At 45.9% G+C, this 26,511-nt stretch overlaps 1 protein-coding gene across 2 annotated transcripts in view; it reads left to right on the forward strand.

The window, feature by feature from the left end:
* The first annotated feature begins 7,981 nt into the window (after positions 1-7,981).
* Positions 7,982-26,511, forward strand: part of nedd9 (neural precursor cell expressed, developmentally down-regulated 9) — a 29,574-nt gene continuing 11,044 nt past the window's right edge. The window contains exons 1-2 of one of the 2 annotated variants that reach the window (XM_019883262.1): positions 7,982-8,094; positions 21,411-21,821. In XM_019883262.1, coding sequence (XP_019738821.1) covers positions 8,083-8,094; positions 21,411-21,821 — 423 coding nt within the window. In that variant the 5' untranslated portion in view covers positions 7,982-8,082. Of the gene's footprint in view, positions 8,095-16,425; positions 16,728-21,410; positions 21,822-26,511 lie in introns of those variants that run through there. The other variant, XM_019883261.1, reaches the window with a different exon arrangement.

Here is a 26,511-nt window from a genome sequence, read left to right on the forward strand (position 1 = left end):
GCCAGGGGGGGGTAACGTAACCTTTTTTTTTTTTTTTTTTTTTGGAGTCCTGCCCTCTGTTCAAGAACCAGCTCCCATGAAAGTGCTTTCGCCCCAAGGTTGATAAAGAGGAAAATAAATTGGGAAAAAAATACGGGCAGTATCAGTGGAGCAAAGGCACAGTGTAGCAGTTGTGTGGTTCTATGCCAAAGTGGCCTATGACTGTATTTATTATATTTGTCGTCATGAATTGTTTTTCGTGGTCCCAAAACCAGTCGCTGTGTTGTCGATTTATTTTTGTTCTCAATTAAAGGCAAATGAAGCTTATTTCAGGTTTGAATGATCTGTCAGTTAGCTTAACTGTGACGTTAGCATAGCATGGCCTTGTGGCGTTGATCCCAACGTTAGACGTCATGGTTGTTGTGTCTTTCATTTGTTCATCTTGCATGTTGATAGTCGCTTCTTTGCCGGTTTTATATGTGGAAAAAATATTTTGCTCGAATGCAATAATGTAATCATCTTGGCTGCTTCCTTCGTTCCGCATCATGGCGTACTAGCGCGCGGCCATGTTCACGCGCATCGCGCAAACTCAAACAAACGGCACACCGTCTCCCTCGCACAAAGCATTTATTTTTCCCCTAAATGGCAACTGGCGAGACTTGTTGAGTCGCGCAGCTCATATTTCACCAACCAAATCCCAAATCCTAAAAATTGTCACGTGACACGAATTTCGTTTAATAAATTCAAAATATTTCATCATACTGGTTATTATGTATTGTATTATTATAACTATTCCCGCGGCTGTATTGATCTTGCCTGACTGTTTACAGTACAACGGTATGTCTTGGACTCCATTGTTCGTAAAATGCGCATCGACCGTGTTCATACAAAATATTTGGTGATACGGCTTCCCTCATTATCTGGCGCAAGCGATCGGGACATGACTCCGTGCTGTGTCAAATCGTTTCGTCTCACCGCTTGAAATCCAAGATTTACAGCAACAGGCAAAACGCCGCGTCAAGCCAGCAACTAATATAAACACCCCACCGAACATTCCTTGCTGCAGATGAGTTCTGCAGACAGAAACAAACGGTAGTCGGAGGAAGGTGCATTCTTTCGACGACGGGACGTTCATCCGCCCGTCTTCTCTTTTGCCGCTTCGAACGTATACTCGCCGGACACGTTTGTATCGGCTGGCCAATGCTGCGAAAATCAGGTGAGCATTTATTTTTGAGAAAAGAAATGCCATTATTTTCGTAGTCATTATTTGGAAATGGTTTAGAAATCAATTGAAATGTCAAGTGGTGGCAAAATATGGAGTCAGTGTGACTGTGTTGACTTTTCGGTATTTTGCCCGCGTGACAGAACAAACGCAATAAAATATGAGGCCGTGGTTCATATTCTGGAAAAGTGAAAAATAACATGTTGCTGCGGTTAATATTTAATGAACGGTGGAGGAAGCACGGCTAAAACTTTGACTCTCAATGTGGACAACTAAAGATAACGACTGCAATTAAAATAATAGTGTTGTGACTCAGTGCAAATTTCTGTAACGTTATTCACATTGCGGCGTGATTTTTTTTTTTTTTTTTGCTGAGGAAACAAATGAAAAAGCACAATCATCCATTTGATTTGACTCAGTGAAAAGCACAGCTGCTATTGGAGCAGCCCTGCACATAAATCCCAACAGCTGCCGCTTACATCTGCATAGGCAGCAAGCGTTGGCGAGCAGAAAGTGCTGACCACAAGTTGGCAGCTTTGACGCATACGTGTGACCTAGCTTTTTTTTTTTTTTTAATTCCATTTAAGAATAAATGTAAATGTTTTTTGTTTTGGTTTTTTTACTATTTCCACGTTTCATCATCCTTGATCAAATGTTTTTTGTTTTCGTTTTTTTTTACTATTTCCACGTTTCATCATCCTTGATCTTTTTTTTTTCTCTCTGTGGCTTGTTGTAATGTACACAATTGGATTTTTTACGCTGAGCGATGCGCCAGGCCAGACTCCCACCCTGCTACGAGTGCATGAAGAAACCGCTTGGGCCGTCCCGCGTGCATCTCGGCCGTTGAAAGGAGGCGGGGGGAAACAGAAAGCTATTTCCAGTGGACGAACAAGCACGCAAAGAACCAAGCGAAGGGTGCGTTTTGGAAGTGCCGCTCACGTTCCCTTCATGATCTTGCACGAGCATCCAGAAGAATCAAAAGGCAGTGATTCGTTTATAAAATCTCGGCTTTCAAAGTGACCTTGCCCAAACTTTCCAACGAGTCATGTCATGTCATCGATCCAGCTAATCTCTCCCAGTAAAGAATACAGGTGAAGAAATGATCTGATTGGCTCATTCTGGTCACATGGTCACAATACAGGTAGCTGCGTAAACAGGCTGTTACAAAAGGTACAAGAAATTGACAACCGGACCGCATGAGTACTGGACTTGGTCCAGATCCAGACCAGGGTCTCTCTTTCGTATGAGAACATGCATTGTGAGCCAGACCGTCTCTCTTTCCGATGCCTCAATTCAAGATTCAATTTCAATTCAAATAATCAAGTTTATAAGGAAAACTATAAAGGAAACCGTTATAGCCAGTGTCCTCTATTTTATTTTAGTTTTTTTTTAATCCATGTTGTGCATTTGCTCTCCGAGCAGATTTTGCCTTTTGCCGTCTTTTGATAATCCGGAGATGTGCAGGTATCACCACAAGGGGGTTAAAACCAGCATGAGCCTGAAAAGTGATTGATAGACGGCAGGGGGGGAGGCGGGGGGTGACGTTAGTGCAGTTTGAAGACGCGAAAAGTAGGCCACTGGCAGACCGTGCACCATTTTTTTATCTATTTATTTATTTTATTGGGCTTGTTTTCTTTTAGTTTTTTTTTGGTTGCAGATTTAGGCTCTGTGCAAAGGCCCAGCCAGTGCTCACCGAACATTTGAGGCACATTGCGGCGTTATTTATAACGCTCCCTTCCAAGAATTCCCTCCCGCGTCGTCACTGCCCACAGAGCACAAAAGGATGGATGGATACTCACCATAAATAAGCAGCAGAGCAAAGCCAAAAACCGCAATGTTTTCTCTCTGTGCTTTGTTTCGGTGCCTTGGACACCTCGAGCAGAAACGAGCGGTCCAAATGTGCCGGCTGCGTCGCGCAGAGCAGAACCGGTCTTTTGGCACACGATCGACTAAACGGAGGGAAACAGAGGACGCGGCGATGGGGCTGTGCCGACGACGTTGATTTTAAAAACAGAAACGATAAACTGGTGTTTATGTGTCAATCTCAACAGAAAAAAAAACAAAAAAAAAGTAGGCCATTTATCGTGCAGTCTCATTTCCACAGTCACAAACGGGACAAATTTACTGCTCATCTGTTTTCGATCCGAGTTTGCGGTCAGAAAATGTAATTGCTAAGCAGTTCATATAATCCATTATTTATAGCAATATGACAACATTGAATTGTAACTGCCTCCAAATCTGGACTGGTTTTACTTTGAAGCATTTGTCACAAATTACATGCCTTGGGAAAATATTTGCATTCTGGGGATTTTGTGACCAAAGCTTTTCATTTGGCGAAATGATGTCAACTTCAGACTATCTACAACGAATACGGGGAAGACGTCCGTGTGAAATACGATGCTCCTGCACATACAACGTAGTCAGCCCCATCGCCCTTCCAGATCTGTTTTTGTGTTTCTCAAAGAGATCTATCGACAAATATCACCTGATTAAAAAAAAAAAAACTCAAGCTAAACGCTAGATTTTTGGGTGGCCCACAAAAAAAAAAGATGCTCATCATCACATTCATCACCTTAAATGGGGCTTAAAGGATCTCATTTCTGGCTGCTTTAGCGCACCCAGGAGATCAGTGGCCTGATTAAATCTGCAAACACACAGTAAACACACACAATCACGTGCGCGTGCACACACACACAGAGTGGATGAGGTTAATATGCTTAGTCTGACACCTCACCAAACTGCAGAGATGTTGCATGCTGTTATCCTTGCAGAGAACATCTTTGCTGCAGAAATGAGAGTGTCAACACATAATCAAGCCTCACATCACACCTCGGGCTCTCTGTTCAAGGCACATTGTCACAGGGCTCATGTCCGGAACAGGGGGGGTTGGGGGGGCGGGGTGCACAAGTGGCTGATGGGATCAATTTGAGAGAGGAGGACGAGGCTTATTGCTCAGTGAAGAAGATGATTGCAAGGAAGAGCCAAATTCAAGCGGCGCCGATATCGCGTGTCGGATCTGTGCACGGTAAATACAAAAGTGGGATTTTCAGCACGTCTTGTCGCCGTCAATAACGTTCGGTTGTAAGCGGGGGGGGGGGGGGGAATCAGCAGATCATGAATTTTAAAAACTTCTCTTGACACTGAAACATTATCCTGCAGTGGCTGCTGCCAGAATGATGAACAGTTGGCTCCGCGGCAATCCAAGAGCAACGCGCAGGCAAATTACTCACTTGGGGGGGTGGGAGAAGGTGTGCCTGCGCTGCGTACAATGAATGAACAAGTGTGAGCCATTAAAAAAAGAAAATAAAATACAAAAATACAGAGTTAACTGCAGAATTCGTGCGCACAGTCCACATTTGCGCCGCGTGCATGCGGCAATGAGATCCAAGTGCAATACTGTGTATTTATGGCCTTGGGCTTTTTTTTAGCCTTCACCTCTATCACTGCCAAGCTGACGGCCGGATAAAAAGATGCCGTCGAGACTTGTACAAGGAGCTATTCAGGTCACTGAAATACAACTGTGAAAATTACACTTAAATGAAACCGGCCATGTCAGTCGGGTTTGTTAAAAAGGGGCCTTGGAGAGGCTCCTCTCGGCCTCAATGCTCCACCGCTGTGACTGTTTTCAGTTTTGCTAATGGTACGGAATGTTTAAGGAGTGAAAAAAAAAAAGGAAATTTAGCAATTTGCCTTGACTTCACGCTGTTCGGTGCAGTTTTTGAGGTAGTGAATATGGCTGTGCTAGGCCAAGTATTTCGACAGGGTAAAATCAGTGTGGTACAGTGACATTTGTTGTTGTTGTTGTTGTTGATGGCTGGTGCTATAGTCAAACCAACGACGTTCTCTTTAGCACGCGGTCATTGTCGGCACGTTACTGAACATAACATTGTTGATCGAGACGGAGCTAAACTTTGCGCCACTGCCGTTGTACTGGCGGCGATCGCACGAGCCAAAGCTAGCGACGCGAGGCGACCCGCTTCAATCATCCACAACCGGGCCAAAAAGGGCTAGCATATTTCGTACCCTTTTTCCTGTCAAGACTGTCGCCTTATCGGCTGGACATTTAGTTATCCTCTTTTTACAACTGATCTCAAGATGGGGGAGACGCTGCTGCTTCTGCCCGCGACCATCTCCCGCGGTCAGAGTCCAAAATGCTGCACCGTTAGCATCACAGCTAACAAATCCCGACTTGGCGGAAGTGCTGTTAGCAAACTAAGCAGGTTTAAACACACCAAAAACTGTCTCATACCATTCCCGGGCCAACGGCTTTATGGAGAGATTCAACCAAACTATTATAAACAGATTTAGAACGAGCATAACAGCCAGCCTTCCCTTTCGGCGTTGCGTCACGGAGCCATGCCACACTTGCCTCTCGAGCCATTCTCGTGCTCGGAAAATGTCAAAACTATTATCAGCACGGAGAGATCTTGTTACCAGGCAAAAGCTAAAAGGTTTTTCATGGTTGTGGGGCGTAAATCAGTACTCCTCGAGAGTGAGGCGACCTTTGGCAACAAAACAACATTGTGTCAAGAGTTACACGTCTTCCCCTTTCTTGTGTGTTCTGCGCATTCCTCCGTGCCGCTGCCAGGCCTTGAGGTCACAGGGCACAAAGACGGAGAACGCTAGCTGAGGCCTGCTCTGTTTAAATCCACGCAGAAGAGCTAGGCAACTACGGGTAAACGCGGCGGGAAGAGGTGGGGGTTGCCAGGCGAGGGGGGGTGCTCCCGTAAATGTGTCCGAACTGGTTCGCGAGAGAGTTTGAGGAACAATCTTTCACAGTGAGCGGCGAGGGGCCACCTCGGCGCACAGAAGAGCCGTTGTCCTCCCGCCTCCGTCCATTAAAACTTCATTCGCCGCTTCGGTGGCGCGGCTCGCACGGCCATGTGATCTCCACGTACGACCGCTAGCACCCACTGTTGAACCCGGGGTCGGGTTCTGCGGGGGCACTTATGCAACCCGCACGGTGCCGACACCTGGCGAGATGAAAGGCGGGCGGGCTCATATTTCACTGGCGCTATATCCGTGCTCAAAATATGCCATCGTAACACCCGCGGATGAGTGCACTCACCGACTTGCAGCTCGTGTAATCTGCTCGGGGTGAGGTTTAAAAGATAGCGCTGCCATGGTGGCTGTTGTCAGGGAGACGGGGGCCCAATACAAATCTTCCACCGGCTGCTGATTGTTTGACTTTGTCGAGGTTCAAAAGGAGGATTTTGAGACCGTAATTCAATCTGGCGGGAGACCGCGCAGCCGCTGGATCTGAAAATTTCCCACTGCCAGCAAACTGATAATGTATGTCAAGCATGAGTTGAACAAGCTGAAAATGGCATGCCGCTGGAGAGCCAGCCCCGAAGGACCGATTCCATCCTGTCAGATGGTGATGGAAACGGGATGAACAACATTTGGCGTCTGTTTGAGTCACAGCGCCGATACAAACAAATTGAAAAACGCTTGTCATAGGAAACAGGTGCTGAAATGCCCTTAAACACATCGCATAGGCCGAGAAGAATAGGGGCCGTGCCCACTTGAATGGGCTGCAGCTGCACAGCGCATGCTGCATAAACAAGTTTGGGAGTACGTCGCACGACACATTCATGTGAGGATATGACTGTTCGACATGGACAATGAGAGCCACTCAGAGCCCGCGACTGAGATAAATGAGCCAACACACATCAGAGAGTTGTGGAAGTACAGGTTATTTGTCCTTCTCAAAAAATTGTTATCGCAAGCAAGCAGCATAGTCGCAATGGCCTCGTGGCAGCATTTGATTTTCGATTTTATTTTTGCTCGCTTGTTTCTAATCGGGCCGATATGTTCATCTTAATAAACGCTCTACTGAATGCAATTAAAGAGCTGAAACTGTGTGAAGGCGAGGAAAAGGTCATTTACTTTAAACAAACATTTTGCACAAATGAAAATGCTGTTTGCAAAAGCCATTATGATGATTAATATTATCGAATGTCTGTATAGTGGAGATAGGGAACAGGATTCTGATGAATAGTTATGATTACTAATACTATTATTATTATTATTTGATTTAAAATATATTTATCGAACTACCATGACTATTCATCAAATTAAAATAATGTAAAAATAGCACAAAAAATATAAAAAGACAAATAAATATTGGCTGGTCCTGCTGTGTCTGCAGTGGCCTCTTATTGGCAGTGTGGTGCCGTGCCTGCATGGAGTCCACAATTTACATAAAAATAACACTCGAAGAAGAAAATTGGGATTTGCTTTTAGTATAACTCGTTTTTCACAGGTTAGGAAGAATCTATGCCTTCAAGTATGTGTGTGAATAGTGGTTATTTGAAGTAATAGCCATTCTGGACGTATTTCATAGATATTGTATGTAAAATGGCAATTTTGTCATTTGGTTAAGAAGTGTGTGGCTTCCTGTGTCACCTGTCACAATTGTATTGACAAGAACAAATATTTGACAAAATGTCAAAACTTAGACGACATTTAGACGTCAAAAAGTATATATCAAGAAGGTATGTTCATTTTATTTTCATTATTGACAAAATATGTATGAACGTCTGTTCATATGTTATGTCTCGTTCTGATAGTGACGTCACTTCTGCAGGAGGAGCAGGGGAGGGAGGGAGGGCAAGGGCGGGGCAAAGTCTGTGTTCGGACCAATCAGTGGCTTGTCTGTAAATGAGAGCATTTCGTCAGCGCCCAGCGGAGCCGACAGTGGGAGACGTCGAGCGAAAAAGGCTCAGTCCGAATCTTGCAGCGCAACAGCCGGCGAGCTATTCCGTCTTCACGGCTGCGGATGGCTGCTTAACCGCAAGAGAAGTCCCTCTTCTTTCTCATTGATGCGACACAAGCGGATATTTCTCATCTATTTTGGAATCTTCTAGAGGAGCTGCAAAATGAAATATAAAGTAAGTGATTGTTCACGTTGGCTCGGGTGTCATAAAGTAGGTTGCAGTTCTTCCGATGAATTAAGTTTTGGACCGGCCTTGAACTATGTCTGAAAGCGGTCGAATGTTCTCAAATCCTCTGTGGTTCGAAGATTAAAAAAAACAACTGTCACTTTTGCTTCGTGGACGCTTGCTTGATTCGTGATCGCCTGTTCTGTGCACGCATGGACTCTTTTTTTTTTTTCTTCTTTCTAATCTGTCGCCCCGATTTCAACAGTCATTTGAACGGCAGGGGCGTAAATAGGGCGAAAATGTTACTTGGTTCACCACGCTGCGCACCCGAGGAAGACAATGACATCCGGTCACTGTTTTTCCGATTTATTTGATAATTACTTCTTACATAACGTTACATTATACTTATTATAAAATGTAATAACCTGTAAAATTGGACAGGAAGGCAACATAAATTTCGACGTACAGTTCAGTTACACTACTAGATACACATCGGATGCTTTTTGAAATTCCAGGTATGCTCTCCAGCCCAATACACAAAACATAACCCTTTGAAGATGGTTTGTCGTACCAGTACTTCAATATCTTGTCCTCTGTCTCGATTTATTAAAAGCGGTGTTTAATTCAGATCGCCGAATGGACTACGCCCAAGGGCCAACACCAGAAAAACGATTCACCTTAGCTTTCATATTCATTTGTATTCAACTAAGAGTCACTTTCTTATTACACCTCCGATATCATCAATGTTTTGCAATATCACGCTTGGGCCGAAGCTCAAAGCTCAGAGGCACACCTTCTCCGATCACCGCTAATGCTTGATTCCCACACTAAAATCATTGCTTTATACTGCTATAAAATAACCACAGGTTGCAGTTTAAGTACCATAAAGTGATCACGTGCACGAGGCCCACATATGGACATCCGTAATTAGACTCACTTGACACAAGTGGTAACAACAACAACAACAACAAGAAAAGGCCTCTTGATTTGTTTTCAAGCTTCAAATTCTTCACATAAAACGGCTTCCGCTGTGCTACTTCCACTCGCCGCGTAAGCGCGCCGTTAAATACGTTGTGACGCAAGACCTAACTCGAGATTATCAGCCGTACAAGTGAACAGAATGTCCAGATCACCGAGCGCCCGTCGTTTCCGTGCGGTCGCACGCAGCGCTGGTCTTCATTAGATGAGCTCACAGGCTCACCGCACTCTCGCAGGAATCTATCCCGAGATGTCGGCCGTGATTCGGAGGCTTTCAAGGACGGACGGACGGACGGGGGGGGGGCTGCAGTTTTTGTGGCTTGTTTTCTCAAGTTGCTGTTTGTCAAGCTTCCCTTGTTGCTCAGCGGCAGCCAGGTCTGTCTTTTTTTTTTTAGGGGGCGGGGATGAATGAGACCAGTGGGCGTGCACATGGCCTGACTCACGGTCTGTTAAATATACACTTTAGAGCAGGGCTCGTGGTTTCAGCCTGTGATCTTTGCAAAGGGGGGAGTTTGGGGTATTTATGAATCAGATCGAGAAGAAGCATTTCAAGACTGATCTGCGTGCAGGAAGGAAGCTGACACAGTGTGCGACGTCACAAACGCAGAATGGTGTCTACGCGTCTTTGTTTTGTCTTTTTTCCTCCTGCCTTTCGAGATAGTGAGGCAGCCGGCGCTCTTGACTTACGATGCCGTACTTCCCCAAAGAGTGACAGAGGGCGTTTCGTTACTGTACTGCAAACAGCACCGGGCGGATGATTTGAAGCTGGCATCTATTAAAGAGGAGGCTTTTATTTGTACAAGGACGCTTCATTCCAACAACGGCAACACAAATCTGTGCGGAATACTCTTCTGTGTATCATTTGCTTACATCTAGGCCATAAATATTAAAACTCATTCAGTACCACCCAATTCTAGACCAAATCTGAAAAGACGTTTAAAAACGTCTTTGGGAGTGAATGAGTTCAACAATAAAATGAAAAACCACAAAGTGAGCGCCGCATGACGACAGATTCTCACACCGCTACGTCAAACTCGACCAAAATTCATCTTGACGTCGATTCGGTTTCAACAAGATTACGAGGACGGATCTGTCATGAGCTTTGCAAGTTGCGTTACATTCACAAAAACCGCCACTGCTCCTGCATGTGTGAAAGCTACTCGATATGACAACAAAACGGGAGTTCAGAACATTCACTGCTTTGGCTTCAAGAGATTCCGTTGAACTTAGTTGAGGAGTTTCATGGAGACACGAGTCGGTCGCAATCAGCCATGACTGGTCAGGCTTCACCGGAGCAACATTATGTAACACGGGGTGGGGGATGGGGGGGGGCAAATGAGGGTGGCACGGAATGGCAAGGAATGTGCCATTGCTTGGGTGACACATTGTGCGCTCGCCCTCCTCCTGCATTGATCAGATTTTTTTTCAGGTCAGCTGCCTTGTTTCAAACGGCTACCATGATTTACTATTAAGCAGGGGGGGGGGGGGGGGGAGTAGCGGCAGCCAGGTCTGTCTTTTTTTTTTTAGGGGGCGGGGATGAATGAGACCAGTGGGCGTGCACATGGCCTGACTCACGGTCTGTTAAATATACACTTTAGAGCAGGGCTCGTGGTTTCAGCCTGTGATCTTTGCAAAGGGGGGAGTTTGGGGTATTTATGAATCAGATCGAGAAGAAGCATTTCAAGACTGATCTGCGTGCAGGAAGGAAGCTGACACAGTGTGCGACGTCACAAACGCAGAATGGTGTCTACGCGTCTTTGTTTTGTCTTTTTTCCTCCTGCCTTTCGAGATAGTGAGGCAGCCGGCGCTCTTGACTTACGATGCCGTACTTCCCCAAAGAGTGACAGAGGGCGTTTCGTTACTGTACTGCAAACAGCACCGGGCGGATGATTTGAAGCTGGCATCTATTAAAGAGGAGGCTTTTATTTGTACAAGGACGCTTCATTCCAACAACGGCAACACAAATCTGTGCGGAATACTCTTCTGTGTATCATTTGCTTACATCTAGGCCATAAATATTAAAACTCATTCAGTACCACCCAATTCTAGACCAAATCTGAAAAGACGTTTAAAAACGTCTTTGGGAGTGAATGAGTTCAACAATAAAATGAAAAACCACAAAGTGAGCGCCGCATGACGACAGATTCTCACACCGCTACGTCAAACTCGACCAAAATTCATCTTGACGTCGATTCGGTTTCAACAAGATTACGAGGACGGATCTGTCATGAGCTTTGCAAGTTGCGTTACATTCACAAAAACCGCCACTGCTCCTGCATGTGTGAAAGCTACTCGATATGACAACAAAACGGGAGTTCAGAACATTCACTGCTTTGGCTTCAAGAGATTCCGTTGAACTTAGTTGAGGAGTTTCATGGAGACACGAGTCGGTCGCAATCAGCCATGACTGGTCAGGCTTCACCGGAGCAACATTATGTAACACGGGGTGGGGGATGGGGGGGGGCAAATGAGGGTGGCACGGAATGGCAAGGAATGTGCCATTGCTTGGGTGACACATTGTGCGCTCGCCCTCCTCCTGCATTGATCAGATTTTTTTTCAGGTCAGCTGCCTTGTTTCAAACGGCTACCATGATTTAGGTAGTTGGTGTTGTTTTACGGTTGGAGTCAAACTCGGCGCTGCTCGGTCACTTGTCGTCTGTCACAGAGGCTTTCCGCTCATGTGCGAGCGGAAAGCTTGTCTTCCATTGGGTGCCTTAATGCGTCTAAATCCCTTCAAGCGGGGCCGTGCCGCGCGCCCCTCTGCTCTACCGCCGCATCGGCGAGGTCCGTGGCTTTCAACCGAGCGTGGCACCTGTGGTACTTTCGAGTGTTCAGACTGTTCTGGTGGAAAAAATTCCACTGATGCATCCACGGGCTTTTGTGGCTGATGTCACTGTGGCCGAAATAGCTTCACAACCCGCAGTGGTGAGGTGGCCAAAATGTGATTTCCTCAGTGGTTTTTTTTTTTTTTTTTTAATGGGTTCAACTTCCAGGCACCGGTCCAAGGGTAAAGGGAGCTGGAGGAGGGCGAAGCAGACATTGTTCTGAGTGGGAGGAGAATCCCCGATGCTGAAAAGGGGCTGCGGCAAGTGAAAAGGAGAGGAAGTTGTGGGGGGCGACGAAAGGGCAAAGTTAGACGTGTTTGGCGATGTGGGGGAGGGGAAGGGAAGACAGAGGTTGAGGAGCTCCCTGTGAGAATGAGAACATTCCGGGACGTCGTGGTTGGAAATGTCGTCCCGAAGATGCACAGGATTTTTTTCTTTCTTTCTCAAAGTGGCCCCTTGCGTTGTTAATGAGGCTGGCAAGAGGGCGCGCATAGTTGGGCCCGCAGTGTCATTGTGTTGCGAGAAACAATTCATTGAAGAATGTGTCCACATACAAAACTTTGCCTACGGGTCCCCTTAAACTCGATTGAAATTTCCATTTTAGCTCCCAATCAGTTTTTTTTCTTTTTTTCTTTATTTATTTTTTGCCATGCATCATTTTTAGTGAACGCAAAGAGCTGCTCCCCCAATGAGAATGAATGGTGCCCCCCCCCTTTCCACCATCCCCCTCCGCCACCACTCATCCCACTGCGCTTCGAACCGTCTGCCAACTTTCAACACTACGAGCCAGATTGAATTGTGAGAATGCACAACATCAGCAATTCGAATAATTTCCACATTGGACCTTTTGGGCGGAAATAATTATGAGGCAACCCCCCCCCCGAGGAATGCCAACTATTTTGCAGGGTCATCTCTCGAGATGGTGAGCCCCTTGTCGGAATGGTTTCACCCCTGGGTGGGGGGGCAGTTGACCCTCATGGTGGGAAGTCGGAAGCTGGACAGCTGAGAAAAGTTATTAATACCAGTGCAGAAGTTAGTTCAGGTGACAGCGCTCGTACTTTGAAATACACCAACTGCGATTCTAATTTTTTTTATATAATTGTTTTGTTTTTGTTTTGAACTGAGAGCAACAATATGTTGGATTGATTTAACTTTGAATGACCAAGATTGAAATCTTTTTTTTTTTTTTTTTTTTTTGCTAAGGTGGCTCTTCTTTTCGATAAAAGGACAAAAGGACTGCCTGACTTCTTTTCGGAGGGGGGAGGGGAAGACAGGCGCGGTTTTGTTTTGGGTTTTTTTTCTGCAAGATCTTCGCTTAGCGTGAAATCTTCGGGACAGTGCAATGAATTTCCATCTCATTGGCAATTCCTCCATGCAAAAAACATCCAATGTGGCCCTGCAGTGACACCATGAAGATGATTTTGGATCTTGGCTCATAGCCCCCACACCCCCACGGAGGGATTAGTTTGTGTCTTCAGGGCCTACCAAGACGCACCCACGGTAGCATTTGGCCTTGGCATCAGCCTTGGAAATAATACGCCTCTTCTCTTTTGCCAATACTAGAGCTTGACGCTCGGCATTATCACCAAATCCGGATTGTGTTGTTTTGCAGCATTTTTTTTTTTTTTTTTAATATCAACTCCCTTTCCAGGGGGCAGAGTTCTGTGTTTGGAACCAAACAAAACCCATCAAGTTGGCACAGGCCCAGTGTGACATCCTTGGCACTTCAATTTGAGAGACAACGTCACCCCCTGCTGCTTCCCGGTATTCCGAGAGTCCAAGAACATCTTGGCATAAGACACGAAGCGACATTGCTTCAACATGCTCACGCAGCACTCACTCAGATTGAAGGAAATAGACGCGCTTAATTGTAGCTCGTGCTTAAAAACCGTCATAAAGCGGCACAAGATGGGAAACGATACAGGCCAGCAGGCCGTAAGTCGCCTGGTTCGCTTTAAGTTCTGCGAGAGAAGGGAAGCGCTGCGGGCTAAGGAGTGGAGACGGCACCTATAACGCCGGGGGTCGCGTCAAGCTAGCTAGCAATTTACGTGGCAGTCACATAAATTGCTAGCTAGCTTGACGCGCAGAAAATGACTTGGACGAATGGAAAAGGGTGAAGAAGAGTCGGGGGAGTACGCACTCCTAACGGAGACATGTCACAATCACTTCCTGTGACTGAATAAAACCTCAAAGTGTTGCACTCGAGTTGGATTCATCATCATTTCGGTTTAGGGCCTGAAGTGGCTTTCGTTTGTAATCCAATGACGTCAGCCCACAGTGGTTGAAATTGTAGCGTCGCTGTTTTGAAACGTGTGCTTAGGGACGGCATCCAACATTTTCCACCCAAAAAAAAAGAAAAAAAAGTAACCCACCTTCGGATTTTCATATCACCTGGGATTTCATTTCCTGAGCTAGCATGTCGTCTTCCCCTACGCTGCTGCTCTCGTTTTATTAAATCCCACTTTGCCATCTGGACTGTACCACCATTGGTTAGGGATGTCAATCTAAATACACCAAAAATCTTTCCTGAAATGTAACGGAGAGGTGTTGATGGTCAAGTCAGTGGCAGTGATCACAAGGCTAGAATGAGCTATTGATTTTTATAGACCGTTTCAAAGCACCGTAGCTATTCGCACACTTGGTACATAAAAGGTCGCTGTCTTCGTGATGCGGGAAGGTTAAATATGTTTAATTCCATGCAATGGACAGCCATGTTGTGTTTTCCATCCCATTTTTTTTTTTTGTCCGCGGTTAAACGGAGCCTGCTGTATAATTATGCTCCTACACAGCCACTGGCAGAGGTTACAAAGAGGCTATAATCAGGGGGTTAAACCTTCCTGAAAAATGCCCCAAATGAAGAAATTACCATGTAGTCCGGGCACTGAACCACTTCCCATGAGTCTTTCCTCCCCAGAACCCTTCACACGGCCCATTTATTTGAACTGGCTCTCACCCGCAGCAGCCCTTTCACTCTGAGGAACGACTGGTAGAAGTCATCAGGTCCTCATTATCGTCATTATCATAATTATTTTCTATATATAACCGCATAGAACGAGGCCACATGAGTGTGCTGCTTCCCCCCGCCACCCCCACCCCCGTTCGACAAACTTACAGTGGTGGATTCTCACAGCTGGAGTGGAGCACTTTTTTTTTTAGGGAGGAGGGTTGTTTGTTTGTCCTCTTTCATGCAGTGAGGACACATTTTGCGCAACAGCAGATGGGGATTTTGAGCATTTATGAGCTTCTTTAGTCAAAGTCCTTTTCAACTGGCTACCCGAAAGCGCCCCAACCTCACAGAGAGCTCCGACTGGCAGCAAAGGTGCGCCCCCCTATTTTTCAAAAGGCAAGCGCAGTTACGTAAGGGTGATTTTATTTTTGGATTGGTCAGCGGCGGCGAGCGAGGGGTTTACACAGTCTGCGTTGAGGCCAGACACCGATGGAAAAAAACCTGCGTGAGTCATCGCTGTCTGTGTACGTAGAAGGGGGATCGGGGGGGTCAGACAGCTGGATCTTTAGGTTGTGTTCAGTGATCCAGGTGCATAGCCAGACAGTTCCGCTCTGCACTGTTGCATGCTTTCGACTGATGAAAACACGCAAGGCCTTAACCAGATGTTGTTTGGGGGGGCAGAAGGCAGCCTGGCAAAGGAAATACCACAACACATTTTTGCTTTATGCCCGACTTGATCTTGGCACGCCGATTGATCTGAGAGACGAGAGATCCAGATTCCATCTTTCAAGACTGGGCCAAGCGAGATTGTTCATTTGTTGCGATATTGCAACTTTCTATCATCGCAGTACTCGAAGCATCTGTTGTGTTTGTAACCAGGATTCAAATCACGGATCTTCCAAGGCCGACGTTTGTGGGACACTAACCGGCCAATGAAAATGACTCCCATGTGTAGCACGAGTTAGACGTGAAACTGGTTCAGGCTCAACATTTTTTTTAAAAATGGCACTGACTGCATCATTTTTTTTTTTTGGCGGCACGGCAGGAGACTTCTGGCACCCCAGAAAAAGGATCACGGCAGCAAAGCAGAGACTGGGGAGCACTACTGTCGCTTTTCGAGCCGAGGCGCGGGAACAAACTAGCATTAGCATGCGTTTGTTTGGTTTTCATGACGAGCTCTCTACCCCCACAAAGGTTGAACTGACACATTAGATTGCATTCGACTTTTTCTTTTAAATGATCCATTTTTCCTTTTCTTGTCAAGGATATCGTTTCCTGTTGTATTTTTCATCAGGTTCCAGACTCAGCCAGCCTTATCTGCGCAGCTTCCTGCAATTTGCCAAGCGTCGTGATGTCGAAGAAGCGTGTCAGAGTCTCTCCTCCCTGCTCCCCTTCACCCCCCCCATTTCACTCTGAGGAACGACTGGTAGAAGTCATCAGGTCCTCATTATCGTCATTATCATAATTATTTTCTATATATAACCGCATAGAACGAGGCCACATGAGTGTGCTGCTTCCCCCCGCCACCCCCACCCCCGTTCGACAAACTTACAGTGGTGGATTCTCACAGCTGGAGTGGAGCACTTTTTTTTTTAGGGAGGAGGGTTGTTTGTTTGTCCTCTTTCATGCAGTGAGGACACATTTTGCGCAACAGCAGATGGGGATTTTGAGCATTTATGAGCTTCTTTAGTCAAAGTCCTTTTCAACTGGCTACCCGAAAGCGCCCCAACCTCACAGAGAGCTCCGACTGGCAGCAAAGGTGCGCCCCCCTATTTTTCAAAAGGCAAGCGCAGTTACGTAAGGGTGATTTTATTTTTGGATTGGTCAGCGGCGGCGAGCGAGGGGTTTACACAGTCTGCGTTGAGGCCAGACACCGATGGAAAAAAACCTGCGTGAGTCATCGCTGTCTGTGTACGTAGAAGGGGGATCGGGGGGGTCAGACAGCTGGATCTTTAGGTTGTGTTCAGTGATCCAGGTGCATAGCCAGACAGTTCCGCTCTGCACTGTTGCATGCTTTCGACTGATGAAAACACGCAAGGCCTTAACCAGATGTTGTTTGGGGGGGCAGAAGGCAGCCTGGCAAAGGAAATACCACAACACATTTTTGCTTTATGCCCGACTTGATCTTGGCACGCCGATTGATCTGAGAGACGAGAGATCCAGATTCCATCTTTCAAGACTGGGCCAAGCGAGATTGTTCATTTGTTGCGATATTGCAACTTTCTATCATCGCAGTACTCGAAGCATCTGTTGTGTTTGTAACCAGGATTCAAATCACGGATCTTCCAAGGCCGACGTTTGTGGGACACTAACCGGCCAATGAAAATGACTCCCATGTGTAGCACGAGTTAGACGTGAAACTGGTTCAGGCTCAACATTTTTTTTAAAAATGGCACTGACTGCATCATTTTTTTTTTTTGGCGGCACGGCAGGAGACTTCTGGCACCCCAGAAAAAGGATCACGGCAGCAAAGCAGAGACTGGGGAGCACTACTGTCGCTTTTCGAGCCGAGGCGCGGGAACAAACTAGCATTAGCATGCGTTTGTTTGGTTTTCATGACGAGCTCTCTACCCCCACAAAGGTTGAACTGACACATTAGATTGCATTCGACTTTTTCTTTTAAATGATCCATTTTTCCTTTTCTTGTCAAGGATATCGTTTCCTGTTGTATTTTTCATCAGGTTCCAGACTCAGCCAGCCTTATCTGCGCAGCTTCCTGCAATTTGCCAAGCGTCGTGATGTCGAAGAAGCGTGTCAGAGTCTCTCCTCCCTGCTCCCCTTCACCCCCCCCCCGCCAATTTGTTTATTTATTTATCCATTTTTAGGTCATCGCAGCCACAAACGCATCATAGTTTTCTTGAGGGAGCGGTAGCGCGACACGCCCCATCGTTGACCTCTACGTGATAACTTCCCCGGCTCAGACTCATGGGTGGGATTCGCAGAAGATCGCTCGCCCTTTCCTTTCCCTCCCCGCCCGTCGGCCCACATCCAAATGGCAAACACGTGTGTTTACAGCAGCGTCAATGGCAAAGCAGCGTCACGGTGTTGTGACTCATCCGTGTTTATGTCAGCGACGCGACGCCTGGTTAATAGTCAAGTTTTATCGGCCCAAATTACAGCGGCGTCCACACGAGTCAAGGTAACAAACACGGCGATGAAAGCCGAGTGCGTTCCCGCTTTGCGTCACGTCAGGACGGACACGCGCAACGCTTATTTTTCACAAACGACCTATTGATGCAAATCTTGATGGCTCTTTTATTGCATTTTCCCCATGCTGGCCATTCAAATTTGCATTCATGCTTTTATATTGGGCTTTAAATCTAATCGAAGTCATGTGTGATGAATATTTCCTGGGTGAAGGGGGGCCGTTTGAAAGCGGTCATTATTCCTTCGAAGGAAGTCCGTGAGGAGATTTACCGCGACAGATTATGACACGTGTTTGTTTCTCTTCTCTCTTCGGACGGATTCAATCACAAGGTTTGCTGCCGACATGGGTTGATAGCAGCATGACGTGATCGTTTTACGGCGTTAATCCTGACCTAAATTGCAATCGTTGCAACCCTGAATATTTTATCACAGTGGTTCTCAAACTTTTTATTCCAAGTATTACCTTAAAAAAAAAAAGTTAAATACAATAGAATGGTAAGCCTAAATGTTTTTCTTTCCAAAAAGATGTATTTAATATTATTGGATGGAAGCTACTGTAAACTTATATGTGAACATTGACAGTCCGCTTAGATGTAGGAAAATAAAAACTGTGCTTAACATAAAATATTTCATGAAATGTCACCCATTAAAGCTGAATAAAAATTGTAACTAAAAACATTTTTGAAAAGTATTCGAAGATTAAGTTCAATACAACTGACACTGTGACATTATACAGTTTGAGTATTTAATTCTGTGATTCTTCCATGCACCACCAGAGGGTGCAAGCGAACTTTTAGTGTCACGTTGACCCCACTTTGAGAACCATTTGTTTTAATATTGGTTGACGTATTGAGCTATCGCGAGTGTCGACCCTGACGTTCTGACCTTGTTCTGCGTTATATGCAGCCTGTAATATTCCACTTTACAACTGTAGGGGGAGCCCTGGAGTAAAATCTATACATTTGGCGAAAAGAAAATGGAGTGCGACCTAAATTTTCATTCCAGAGCTATATATATATATATTTTTTTTTTTGGTCAGTTGCATGTCTTATAAAGAAGATAGGAATTGTACGACATCTTTTGCCGCTTTCAGACCTCAAACAGAAGTACCGGAATAAGCATTTTCTATTAAAGCCATCTTGTGAAAAGCATGAGGATTATATTAAGTTCCGTTTTGAGCTATTAAGAAAAAAAAAAGGGCCCTGTGGCTGAAGTAAACAAACAGGCAGGTCGATGTATGCATTAATCTGCTCTGGGGCTTGTGATGTGATTAGCCTTGCATAAATGTATTGCAGACGTGTACGCCGCTTTCCAAAGCCCAGAGTCACGTGGGATCGGCTCAAGCTTTCCAATGACCCCAAGAAGGAGAAAGAGAACAGAATATGGGAAGCAGACATGGTCTCGCAACAGCCGCTAGCCTCTTCAGGAAGGATTTTAAAAAAAATCATTGATGCGACGTCTCCGGGAGAATGTCTTGTCTACGTCTGGCGATAGTTTAACATTTTCCTTTTGATGAGTCTGAGTGCACGCTGTGGCTCGCGTGGGAGCTTAAGACAAGAGTTCCGCATTTTCAGAACAATCACTGTAATTAACGAGGGACAAAAGGAGCAGACAAAGGAGTCTGGTGCTCATCGTTCTTGTGTCTGCATCAGTCAGCTTGCTAGCTACACGCTAGCCACAGCAGGCTGACGACGACACCGAAAGCAGCTTGAAGCCCCCCCCCCCCCCCCCCCCCCCCCCCACCTCCCCGAGTACAAATAAGAGTTTGCCGCTGTCGGGAGCACAGAAAAGAGCTTTGCCTTTCCTCATGGATGACTCTGCCAGGAGACATCAAATGATCAGAACGGGCAAACAGTCACTTCCTGCTCCTATTGGATGACGGCGACCTCAAAGGTCGCGATCGAACACGCCGCAGGTCCAGCTAGTGGGTAGCCGGGTGGGGGGTACACGGGGGGTGTGTCGGGTGTTGCCGGCTAATGGTGCTGACAGCGCACTTAAGACAATGGCTGAAGCGGGCTGGAAGCACACTGAGAGATGGCGGCGTTCACAAGACGCGAGCGTTTCACGTGGGAACCGTTTGATTCAGGCCAAGAGGAAGGCCAAGGAGGGTGAAACATCAAATTAGAGCAGCGAGAACCTCAAAGGCAACTTCCTGCTTCTCACACCACGCTGCCGTACACTAAAAGGCTTGATAACAAGCAAGGAAATCGTTTATCTGATTCAACACATGAGATTCGGCGACCAATAAAAGCAAAGACGCGTCAACGGTGTCAATCAGTCAGCAAGTTTAGTCAATTTCATTCTACTCGAGGAGAGGGCCATGAAAGCACCCCATTCAGTTCCTTTTAAATTTTATTTATTTATTTTTTTTTAATCTGCGCTATAATACAGCACACGGTTGGCTATTCATGTGTGCATTTCTCAAGCACGTGTAAATCCAGAGGGAGAGAAAATATTCCCAAAGGGTGATAACCTTGATGCAGTCATCGTTTAAAAAAAAAAAAAAAAGGGGGGGGGGAACCATTAGTGATGGTTTCATGGGATAAAGGCAATCTAACACACTTTTAAAGACAAAAAGCTTTGAGACAAGCCTCTTAATCAATTATTGAATCAATAAGTGGATTGGCAGGACCTCTTAGTTCCCCCTCAATTAGTTTGTCATCGACATTTTGGACAATTCCATTTGGTTGAACCATTTTAGGAGGCCCCTTTTGCAAGATCCAAAAGGTCCTGCTTGGAGTTTGGTGTGGACGAACTGACAGCATCAAACAACTTTTGACATGCTCGACAAATGCTCTTCAAATGGTCACAAACTGTCCAGTTTTGTTAAAAAAAAAGACAATATTTTTTTTTAAAAAGGCTTCCCGGAACACTGCAAGCTGTAAAAATGAAAAAGGTATCCAATACGGACTACTTGTTTGTGTGCTAAGCGGCACCTAATACAGTATTTGTTCACGTGTCAGTATAAAGCCCCCTTCATGCCAAGTTGATTCTTTCCAGGCATAACGACCCCCAAAAAGGATAACGGTGCATTTAATGTGGCAATTAGCAGCAAATGCCTCCGTAAAACACTGCAACGGCGCACGCCGGGGGCATCTGCTATCGCCAAAATCTGCCTGTTAGACTCATTATACCTCAAGCCCTCCCGCTGGCCGGAACACGGACACCGTGCCCCGAAGCCGGGCGCAAGCTGAGAAAATCCCTTCAAGTTCAGATTTGTTTGAAAGACATCTGGCGGAGAGTTGCGGGCGAATGCCATCTGCATGCTCATTAGAAGTGGGCTTCAAGTTCACCGGCACGATCGCGTAAATGTTAACGCCGAGCAATGCGAGGCTCTCGCTAAACAAGCATTAAAAAAAATGGTCTTTGTCTCAAGAACCAAAACCAAAAATGTCTTCTTTTTTTTTTTTTTTTTTTTTTTTCCGTAGAACCTAATGGCCAAAGCGTTGTACGACAACATGCCCGAGTCCCCGGAGGAGCTGGCCTTCCGGAAAGGGGACATCCTGACCGTGATTGAACAGAACACCGGCGGCCTGGAGGGCTGGTGGCTCTGCTCCCTGCACGGCCGCCAAGGCATCGCCCCCGGCAACCGCCTCAAGCTGCTCATTGGGCCAAAGTTTGAGGCCCAGTCGCCGGCCGCCGCCGCCGCTGCGGCCCAGTCGCCACTCCAGAGCTCGAGCTTCCAGCAGAAGGCCGGCTCGGGGGCTCAGGGGCTGTACCAGGTTCCTCCTTCCCTGCAGAGTCCACAGCAGCAGAGCATCTACCAGGTGCCCTCTGGACAAGATGTCTATCAAGTGCCACCGAGGAGCGCACTCGCTGCTGATAACACACCGAGCAAGGTGAGATACGATGATATAAGCTTTCCTCTCGCAGTCGATTCTTAACTCTGGCACTGTTGTTGGGGCACTGGCCAGGGGATGGGACGACTTCAATGATGGAGGGGGCTCGTCAGCACTACTTAGGGAAGGCACATAGGACGACACTCTTCCCAACATGACAAAAATGTCATTTCTCAATGCTTGCATAAAAGATGCGGCCTTCAACACCATACGGTTTGAACGCCCCCCTCCCCCCAAAAAAAAAAAACATACTGGCTCTCATGCATAAAAATGACCATTCAAGGACGACACAAAACTCCTGAACAGCAAACCAACATGAAGTGCAAGATCTCATTCTGTGCATCCCCACTGCCCACACACACACACAAAAACTAGCTCAATTTTTAATTTTTTTAAAAAATTTTTTTTTATACTTTTCCTTTGTATACCTTTCTTTGTCCTGCGTCTTATTCAAAATCTGCAAAAAATTAGTCCGACTCAGGTTGCAGTGTAGGGCAAGTGCAACGATGCTGTGTGTGCCATCAAGTGGTGAACGGTGATATTACAACAAACCTTTACAGTGGAACAGCACTATATTTTGGGACTGGGCTGCCCTGTGAATAGCAAAAAATTTCGTATTTAATTGATGGCCATAAAAAAAAAAACACACACACACACACACACACACACACACTTTTATTATTTATTTATTTATTTATTTAATGAATCAAAGGGCCGCTCAGAGTTTGGTTGCGCATGAAGTTCGCCACTTGCCCATCCATGGTTTATCATTTTACTACCACTGCCCCCAAATATGATGGAGCAAACAATTTCAGCTATAAGTGGAGCCCATGTTTTGGTGTACTTAGCAAACGTTCACACTAGAAACCTCGAAAAAAAAAAAAATTGAATTGCTTCTGGACTGTCCTTTTGAGCCCAACAGTACAGTTTGGTACGGTCATTATGTTGTGCTGCTATGATGTTACACTGTTTACAACCATTACTATCCCATCTGGAAACCTAAGTTGGATCCAGCTTTATCGTTCCAAAACATACCCGTGCAAAACAGTGTAGCGACAAATGGAAATATGGTTTGAAAATTAACATTGCACTGGAAAAAAAAAAAAAAAGAAAAAAATAGAACTCTAGAGGAGCAGCAGAGAAGCCAAGTAAAGAATCACGCGTTAAGAATGCCGCAAAACTGTGCCAAACCCGCTTTGATTGATCCCGGGAGGCTTTTCTGTGGGATCGGTGCAGATTTACAAAAAAAAAAAAAAAAAATCAAATGGTGGGTGTGGCCTCTATTCGCAAGGGTGGGCATATAGACGCAATAGGACATGACATGTGCACCATTGTGCTCGACTCCCATCATTGAACAAGTGGAAGAGCCGACATGTCGGGAGAGATTGCGGGTCTGCCATGACAAATGTGGACAGGGTGTGGCGGGCGGGTCTGGTGTTTACCGCAGAGCAGGGTAGTGTTTTTGTGCAAGGACTCCCGTTTGGCTGGAGCTGCGCAAGGGCGCATTGTGTGTAGCAGAGCCAGTTAAAGCCGCAGAGGCCGAGGGAATCAGTTCAGTGATGGGAAAAGAAAAACTGCACAAAGGCATTTTTCTTTTTTTAGGGGGTAGGGGGGTGGAGCCCAGTCGTCTTTAAAATAGATTTTTTTTTTTTTTTTAATTGTTGGGTTACGGCTAACTAGCAAACACATAGCACTTTAGCTTGGTCACTGACGGTATAGCCGCGATAGTTAGTCATCGCTATGGTTGTTTTATTGCTGGATTGTTTTTTTTTTTTTTTTTTTTTTTTTTTAACTTGCACAGCATATAATTTTTCTTGGGTTGCTCTAAAATATAGCGTATACATAAAAAGTGGGAAATGAATCACTGCAATCGAAAATGCTATTACAATATTGTTGCAAAAATAGTGTAGTTTATGCCTGACTTTCCATCATCATCATCATCATCATCATCAGCAGCAGCAGCACGCCTGGGAACAGTTTGTTCACGTCAAGGCGACAAAAGCGACTGGAAACGCTGCGAGAAGCGCGCCAGGCCAGAACTGTTGTTGGCAAAAAGTATTTGGGTGGATTCCAGAATGTTGTTGTGCTATCAAAAAAATAAATACACGGGAGATTCTTTGTTCAGCCCTCGTGAACGGTCGGGTCAAAAGCGCATTTCATGACGCAGCGGGAAATGTCCGAATATGCGCCGTCGTTCCATTCGCTTGTTTAATATCGAATCGGGCAAACTTGTGGTCAACCATTCATGGCACGTGTTTGCCTTGAGTAGCTCAACAAAGCAGCGTGGTGCCAATGAGCACTTCAAATGAGTCGCCTTCTCTGATTTATCGAGCTCGCTCCAGCACTTCAGGAGACGTATGAATCATACGAGCTTTTTGGTGCCCTGAGGCTGTTTTCCTTTTGATGAGTAAATTCACTTTGGTTATCATTTGAATGAGTCCAGGTGAGCGCCAAAAGCCGCACAATGCCCCCCCCCGCACATGCGATAAAAGGGGCCGACGAGGGGACCCGTCAGTCAACCAAAGCACAAAAAAAAAAAAAAAAATCTTATCTCCATTTTCCATTGCGAGGTTTAACACACCCGCCTAAAAGGCTTTGACGGTCGCATGGAAAATTAAACGCGTTTCCAACGACAGCGTTTTTTTGCGCCGTAATCATGTTACGAGAGAGATTAAATGAAGCCTCGGATGAGTCATTTATTTCTTTGGATGTGGTCTCGTCAGGGAGCGCAATTTCAGCGTCATGGAATTTGATTTTAGGTGGCGATAAGTGCATCACATGCAAATGAATTTTCTCCTCGGGGTTCGTTTGTGCATTGTTGGGAACTCAGACAAGGCTCTGTTGTTTTGCAATGACGTCGTCACGATTTGGGCGCAAGCAGCAACAGGCCAGTTTTGGAAACGCGTTTGGAAACGGTGAAAGTTGATTTTGGCCGTCATGGTTCAAGAATTCCATTTTTTTTTTTTTTTTTTTTTTTTTTGGTAGGTCTGCTGTTGATGATGCAGTCAGGGTTATTTTCCAAATGTATGAATGGGTCCTGTGGTTCCCTTTCGTGTAATGGAAGATGAGAAATGATAACATTCTTCATGTTGGGGAAGCTTTAACCTCCAAATCACCACCATTTCCCTTCTGTTTTTTTTTTTTTTGTTTGTTTGTTTTTGGCAGTCACTTTCAGAGTCTGGCCTGAATTGGGACGTCTTAAAGCATGGCAAGGAAAACAATAAAGACTAATCATAATGAATTATGATATAATTTTTTTTTGTCTTCCACAAGAGACCAACAGCAATATCAAGCATGGCTTTATATATATATTTTTTTTAATCTGGAGGTTTTCTTGGAATGACGAGGGAATTAAACTAAGGAAAAAAAAAAGATGACATATCATTTCTAATGGTTATTGGAGTAAAACCCAAAACCTGACCGTTGCTTTCCAACTCCAAACTGCTGTCTGGCTTCTGGAGGGACAGGACAATCGAAGCTTTTCTTTTTTCTTTTTTTCTTCTTTTTTGTCAAGTGTTGGTCTTCAAATAATTTGGAGTGAAATTCCCCCCCCCCCTCCATGAAAACACACACACACACACACACACACACACACACACACGTCTTTCTTTGCATGCGTGTCAATAAGTAGCTCCCCTCCAAGTGTTGAAACGGCACACTCTTGCTCCAGCATTTTGACCGTAGAAGATATCGAGTTCTAAGCTTCCACTGCAAAAAGGGGAGCTACTTTTTTTTTTTTTTTAGCAAAAAAAGCGGATTGGATCTTTATAGTAACCGAACCGAGCAACAGGAGTGCAGCCAGGACAGCTGAATTCGATTCAAAATGCGCCAACTCCATTCCCCCCCCCCCCGCTTTCACAACATGCTGGTTTGTAAATTCCAAAGCTGGAGTCGAAGATTGGATCGCTGTGATTTGTATGCAAAACAAAAATCCCGACAGATCCCCATCCATGTTTTTCAACGAGATTGTTGTTGTCCCGGCTACTCGCTGCACGTCCACCCACATGAGACGGACGAAATGAGCACGGCGAAGCGCCACCTAATTGAGTACTACAGATCCCTTTTCAACTGCGACTAAAATAAGCCGACTTCAAATTTTGAGTCGGCGTTGCTCAAGTCCAATTTTTGCTCTCTGAACTCGCCCGCCACACTTTATTATTTCCTCCCAAATTTGTCCTCTGGTTTGCACGACGACGCAGATCCAGATTGGCAACCGCCTATTTTCTCTTCATGTGGTGTGAGGCTTTTGGTGTAGAAATGCGCGCTGGGGTTTTGGCGCGGCCGTCTCCCTCCTGGTTTGATGTCGAGCCTTGTCCTTGACTGACCCTCATCGAGGCCTCGCAGCGGGGAACCACGTGAGCCATTGAGACTCGGGGGGGCGGGGGGGGGTGACCCAAAGAGGAGAAGCCATTGTGCTTACTTCTCAAGTTTCCTCTTTCTCTGCTTGCGTCATGAAAGGTGCGTCTTGTTTCACTCCACGCTGCCTCCGAGTCCCTTGCGCTACCCCTCCCGCTCTTGAGTCAGGCTCTGAGGTCACGGTGTTTCAAAGATGGGTTGGGTTCAGAGTTCAAAGACCTCGGCCAAGAGTCTTATCTACGCCTACCAGACGGCCTATTCATTCCTCACTTCCTGCCCCCAAGAGCTCGACTCCATGTATGGGCATTTCCTCAATCCGCCCCCCCCCCCCCCG

The sequence above is a fragment of the Hippocampus comes genome, unplaced genomic scaffold, assembly GCF_001891065.2.
Source record: "Hippocampus comes isolate QL1 unplaced genomic scaffold, H_comes_QL1_v1.1 scaffold87, whole genome shotgun sequence".
Classification (NCBI taxonomy): domain Eukaryota; kingdom Metazoa; phylum Chordata; class Actinopteri; order Syngnathiformes; family Syngnathidae; genus Hippocampus; species Hippocampus comes.